Below are 6,824 nucleotides of genomic sequence, written 5' to 3' on the forward strand. Positions count from 1 at the left end.
TTGTTGCATTCGTTCACATTTGTTTTACATTTTATCAGAAGTAGTGATGCATCCCTTTCTTTGTGGCTTTTCTTTTAAGGTTGTTGAGGTTTTTGAGAGTGGATTTAACTAGTTAAATCCACTCTCAACGATTGTTGTCTAGCATAATGTGGTTTAATCACTAAAAAGTAATTCCGGAGTTGTTCCCTGTGTCCCCTGTATTTGGCTTAAGTCTGGTGATGCTGAATGATGAGTGGTTGTAACAGATGAGAGGGGAAATGAGCTTGTTGCTGAGGCTTTACATGAACAAGATTTTAAAATTGTATCAGCATCATTTAATTTAATGTGACAGATTGAGAGATGGCTAAAGACTCATTTTTCATTTTTAATCTAATACCATTCAATATGCTGTAACAGAAGTTTAGTGATGTGGCTACACCATAATACCAAACATCACCACATGGTGGCACTTCCTTTTGTTATGGTCAAATTCATGTACCACATGTTTACAAAAACAACTTTTGCTATGATGCTACTCTGATGTGTCTCTCTAAGCTAACTTGCTATCTATAGACAACTATAACCTTTAGCTTTCCAAAATAAAGTTGGAGATTCACTTGGTATTTAAAGTTTCTTACTTTGATATGAACCGATTGAATAGGAAAATGACCTGACAATCCTTATTTATATTTTTTTATATGTAACTAGAGGTTACTCATGGAATATATAACCCAAACAGCATTTGTGTTGTATCAGAAACCAGAAAATCCTTGTTCATTAAGAACATATGTGGTGATGTTTAGCCCATCAGCATGCCTTAAATTATAAATTAAGTGTACATAAAAAAAGGTTTAAGCTAGTGCAAATAGGACAGATAGGCTCTTATTAAAGGGCTCAACAGTGGCAACTTTGCAGTGTTTGGGCTCAAATCTCTGACCCTCGCGCCCAAGCACTGTTAAGCTCAAGGGGCGATGTATCCTGGCTCCCTGCACTCTGACTCTATCTTCCTAACTGGGATATTTAAAGAAATCCTTTCACTGTGCTGTAACGTACACGTAACACGTAATTGAATCATTATTATGAAGTAATTGTAGTGTGTGTCACATATACTGTAATAAGTAGTGCAAATAGAAAATAGCAGTAATGTGCAGTAGGATTTAAGGAGTTTGTGAGGCGCATGTTGGTGCTTTTACACATGTTGTTGCTTTTGTTTAGCTGATTGCATATAATCAAGCTCATCTGTTTAAGAGGAGGATTGTCTGTGGAAAGACACTGTTTCTGTGCCTGGCAGTTTTGCAGTTCAGGGTTCTGTACTGGCTGCCAGGAAAGGAGGTGAAAAAGGTTGTTTCCTGGGATTGAGGGGTTTTAGAGATTTTAATTCACAGAGATCAAACAGTTTTTCCATTCTGATGTTTGATGTGAACATTTACATCTCTAAGGCTCTTGATCTGGATCTATGTGATGCTATACATTACTTGGCTGAGTGGATGACTGAGAAGGTGTACAGGTGTGCAAAGAGGTCCACAAGGTATACTGTTCATGTGTAAACTAATGATGTTGGCCACCAGAGGGCGCCGTGAACCTGTTGAGTTGACTCCTTCAGTCAGTTCTTCAGTCAGCTTCTACCATTCAGACTCATTTTTTTTTCTGACACTACACTAACTACATAAACGGGAATGTAAATCTACCTATATCTTTAATTTGTTACTTTTAATTTGTAAAAGCCGTTTTAGTGTTCATTAACAAGCTTAAAAATTAGGATTCTGTTACTGAAGACTGCCTAAATGATCAAATGTGACTAACCCCCCCCCCCCATGTGCGTTTAATATTAATATACAGGTTTTATTTTATTTGCCTCACATTAATATTGTGAATTATTTTCACCCTGAATAAACCCTGTGCCCTATGTATGGAGCTTGTTTAATAATTCAGGCAGTGTTGGGAGTTTACTGGGTTAGCTTGGCAGGATAAGTGGAGAAAAGTATCCCTAAATTTATAAGAATGCACGAAAAAAAAACGTAGGAAGGTAAAACGAGCCAAAAAATTATGACGCAGGAGTCATGTGATTTCGCGTGCCGTCTTTTAAGCCCTAGAAGTAACCAGCCGCTGGAGTTCTGGGGTTGCCAGATTGGGACAACTTTTCACGCAGGAAAAAGTTTTTAAAACTCGGGAAAGTTTATGCAGTATTGTTCAGTTGGTATAAATGTAATATGATACATTTATGTTTGCTTTTGTTATATTAAAAAACATATAGAAACAATGTCAGAACTTTAAGCGAAATCTGTTCTTTAAAGAGTTAGATTTATCCAATTTGGCAACCGCAATCTCTTATAAGCGAGAAAATTTTGACAAGTGAGCCCAGATTCTCTGCAGTCCATCCGGAGTTTAGGAAGTTCGCCGGAGAAAGTCCTCTCGGGTTCGGGCTCGCTCAGGGCTCGGCTCTCCTTTAGTCTTACTCCTCGCTGTCCATTCAGGTACGTGACCTGTAATTACCGACACTTTTATCCACTTATACTTGTTTTTCTTTTTCTTTTATTCTTTATTATAATTTTTTTTAATAATAATAAAAATAATAAAAGCACAATTTTTGGAAAGACTTGTGGACATTTCAATGTAAATAGATAAAGTCATGATTTACTTTCTTACAAGTTATGAGACCCTTATGAACACTCATGCTGGCAGATGGGGATCATAAAGAATAAATATCTTATATTGTGTTAGGAACACACACACGCGCATACACACGCGCATACACACGCACGAGCGCACACACAAAAATCCATGCTGAATCACAAACATGATTCATGAAAAAAACAAACACTTTTCCTATTCCTCCAATCAAGCCAGACTTGTACCCTTGTGTCTAGTGTACAGTTATAGTTATCTATCATCATCTACAGTGATTTTTGTGGACATTGCATAAATATCCAATAGACCATTTAAAGCACATACACTCCATTTAAAGCACATACACTCTATTTTGTTCTATTTGTAATGTCTTAAGACATTCCTCGTGTCTCTTGGTTTAAATGGTGAGCGTTCTGCTGCTCCATGGGCTGAAGCGGTGCTTTGATCCCAAACTGCTGAGGCTCAGAGTTTGTTAAATGGTTTCTCTGCTGGAGTTTTTGTCTGTGTTTTGTGTCTAGAAGACAGGGCCTCATAGACACCGGCTGCTGACAATTTACTAAGAACATCACAAAACATCTGTTCTTCTAGGAATAGGAGAAGAAAAAAAAAATTCACGAGTTGATGAAAGATCTATTTGCAAATGTCTATGGAAGCTACAGTTATGGCACTAATAGATTGCATGCTTTTATTTTTCCTGCATAACCTGAGAAATGCTTTATGAAACACTTGCTGATGAACGCCACAGTAGCGCAGTCATATATCATAGTGTGTGATAGGATGGGGTAGGAGGCGGTCATTTCTTTTTTATTTGTTGTTTTTTTTGGCAGAGTGTACCTTATTCCTGAAGGAATGCTTTTTCTTACTATTTTAAATGAAAGAAAAATAAATAAATAAGTATGTATGCTGTAGTATATACGTATATCACTAGACACTGTATTAGATATCACTATTACTATTTGATTATAAGGAACATTATAATGACATTGTGATATTGTCTGCAAATGCTTTGGTGGCACGTAGCATGGAAATCTCATAACAAATTATTCTGTACTCTTTTTGTTTGTAGCAGAAAAACACCCCAAGATGGGTGACTGGAGTGCTTTAGGTCGTCTTCTAGACAAGGTGCAGGCATACTCGACAGCCGGAGGCAAGGTCTGGCTCTCCGTTCTCTTCATCTTCCGCATTTTGGTGTTGGGCACAGCCGTGGAGTCGGCATGGGGTGACGAGCAATCTGCGTTCAAGTGTAACACTCAGCAGCCAGGTTGTGAGAATGTTTGCTACGACAAGTCTTTCCCCATTTCGCATGTCCGCTTCTGGGTGCTGCAGATCATCTTTGTGTCGACACCAACGCTCCTATACCTGGCACACGTCTTCTACCTGATGCGCAAAGAGCAGAAGCTGAATCGGCAGGAGGAGGAGCTGCGCGCTGTGCAGAACGATGGAGCTGACGTGGACGGGCCACTCAAGCGCATCGAGCTCAAGAAGTTCAAGCATGGTCTGGAGGAGCACGGCAAGGTGAAGATGAAGGGTGCCCTGCTGCGCACCTATGTAGTCAGCATCCTTTTTAAGTCTCTTTTCGAAATTGGTTTCTTGGTCATCCAGTGGTACATCTATGGCTTCAGTTTGTCGGCTGTGTACACCTGCGAGCGCTCTCCATGCCCCCATCGAGTCGATTGTTTCCTCTCGCGTCCCACCGAGAAGACGGTGTTCATTATCTTCATGCTGGTGGTGTCGCTGGTCTCCCTAGTGCTCAATGGTGCTGAGCTGTTTTATGTTTTTTTCAAGCGTATCAAGGACCGTGTTAAGGGAAGACAGGGTCAGTTTCAGTCTAACACCTTAACCCACCCTCCCAAGGACATGCCAGGCACCAAGTATGCTTACTACAATGGATGCTCATCACCCACAGCACCACTGTCACCCATGTCACCGCCGGGCTACAAGCTAGCCACAGGAGAGAGGACCAACTCTTGTCGCAACTACAACAAGCAGGCGAGTGAACAAAACTGGGCAAACTACAGTACCGAGCGTCAGCGATTGGGCCACAACGGCAGTACCATCTCTAACTCGCACGCGCACGCCTTTGATTTCCCTGATGAAGGTCACGAGCACAAGAGGGCACCGGTGGGTGGTGAGATGCAGCCATTGGCGCTTACCGAGCCAAGACCGGCAAGTCGTGCAAGCAGCCGCGTAAGCAGCCGAGCCAGGCCTGACGACCTGGATGTCTAAAAGCTGCACCAGCCCATGCCATGCTTGCGTTGTGCCAGTCTGTTAAAGAAATGGACAAAAGGTGAAGAGACAGAAATAACAATTTTGTCTTGTGCACCTGGGTGAAGGACACTTGCCAGTGTCCTGTCCTCACTTTAGACTCTAGATGCAGAGACGTAAAATTACTCACACTGCTGGAGGTACTATGTGTTAATTAACGTCTATGTTGAAGACTAGCGGCGCTAACATGCCTTTAACAGTTAAATGGTGACAGGGGTGAGACGCCATTGTGCATATTCGGTTCACTTCCTGTAAACCCCCCCCCCTCCCCGTCAATTTTCCCCAGATGAATATACCTAGGTCATGTCATTGATTGTTTTATATTTTTACACTGCAGGCAAGTTTCATTTAAAAATTTCCTGAAATTAAAAGTGTGGCAAGTGTTCCTCTTTCCAACATTCCCTTCATGTTCCTCATCTCTAAGACCTCGACACTGTCTAGTCAAACAGGGTTGTGTGTAAGTTCCTAGTGCTGAAGTTCATGAATTAATATTTATTTATTCATAAAGAGTACAGGGGACATCCACCACTCAATGACTGACTACTACTCAAGGTCGTATCCATCTAACTAATACTTCACAAAAAAAAAGTAAGAGCAATAACCAATCACTAAAACCAACTGCATATTTATTGACAAGAATTCAAATTTTGGCAATACATTTATTAACAAAAGGTTGCTTTTATTAATCGTAGTGGACTGACGTTTTTTCCTGATAAACTTTGAATATATGTGGTGTTAGTTTTGATTAATTTGTGTTTGTTATATTAATGTGGGGCAGAAGATGTGGGTCTTTTCTTTTTGCATTTTTATTTTTCACTGTTTTTCTTTTCTTTCTAAAAAACAACTTTTGCGACAAAAAGGCTTTACATGATTTCCCTTTTTTTAAAGAAAAAAAAACATTTGCCACTTTTCCTTATTTGTCTTGTTAAACAGAAAAGGAAAGTTGTTTGTGTTCTACCCATGTAGTGAGTGGTTTTTGTTTTACATCAGTGTACTCGTGCTGCTTGAGAGATAGAGTTTTAGTACTGTAAATCAAGCTAACTGTCACAAATGTGAGTTTTTTAAAGACTGCTTGTTAGAGCTGGACTAATATTTAGTCATTTAAATAAAATAAAAAATAAGAGATTTATGCCAATGTAGCTCCACACTTACCAAACGCTAGTAGATTAAATTGAATTTTGGACCTTTTTAAGGTTTGTATTTGCAAACTGAAACTACATCACACCATATCGGTACTCAAAGCATGGAGATTTCTAATTTTCTTTCAGCTACAACGGTGTTTGCACTGAGACTTTAGCAAGGATGTTGTATGATGCAGAAGTGGCAACATGTTCTCTCTGTTATGCATGTAATTAATTTATTTGACCACGCACACCAGGCCAACAATTACAATATTAAAACAGATTTTGTGTGAAACCCTTTGTTATGCATTTGGACCTTGAAGGCCCAAAGCAAGATATTTCATATTCACTGAATAATAAGGCAAATACAGTTTTATGTCTGTTTGATAAAGAGCGTTAAGAAAATGTCTTTCCTTGAGAATCCACTGTTGTACAGTGTGCAAATGCATGATAGCAAAAAAAGTAATTAATCAAATCTGTGAAAAAATGGCTATTTTAACCAATAAAGATTTTTCTTTGTTATAGTCCATGTGTTTGTTTTTTATAAATTATATATTTTCCTGAGATAGAGTCACATCTTCACATCTCACCATTAATGCATTATAAATATACTATATACTGTATACAAATAGATATGTATAATATATATAGTTTTATTTCTGTTATTGTTTATTATTTAAATTTGAGTTCTTTCCTTGTTGGGGTGCGGTGAGTATATTTTTTACAAGCTGTTAAACACATATAATCTGAAAATGACACAATGCACAACAATTTGTCTGGAGCCAGTATCAAATAAGGCCTGGTACAGGCATTTTGCTTGAAAGAATTAGC

General features: G+C 39.0%; 1 protein-coding gene across 2 annotated transcripts; it reads left to right on the top strand.

Annotated features, from left to right (window-relative positions):
• Positions 1-2,293: 2,293 nt before the first annotated feature.
• gja1b (gap junction protein alpha 1b) lies at positions 2,294-6,517 on the top strand. 2 transcript variants are annotated; one of them, XM_053488877.1, is made up of 2 exons: positions 2,294-2,453; positions 3,674-6,517. In XM_053488877.1, exon 2 carries the CDS (start codon positions 3,691-3,693, stop codon positions 4,831-4,833), a length of 1,143 nt encoding a protein of 380 aa, XP_053344852.1. In that variant the 5' UTR covers positions 2,294-2,453; positions 3,674-3,690; the 3' UTR covers positions 4,834-6,517. The 2 variants fall into 2 exon arrangements, with proteins under 2 accessions (XP_053344852.1, XP_053344853.1); XM_053488878.1 differs by having other exon boundaries at positions 2,324-2,453; positions 3,677-6,517.
• The last annotated feature ends 307 nt before the right edge of the window (positions 6,518-6,824 follow it).

Source organism: Clarias gariepinus, chromosome 27, assembly GCF_024256425.1.
Source record: "Clarias gariepinus isolate MV-2021 ecotype Netherlands chromosome 27, CGAR_prim_01v2, whole genome shotgun sequence".
Taxonomy (NCBI): Eukaryota; Metazoa; Chordata; class Actinopteri; order Siluriformes; family Clariidae; genus Clarias; species Clarias gariepinus.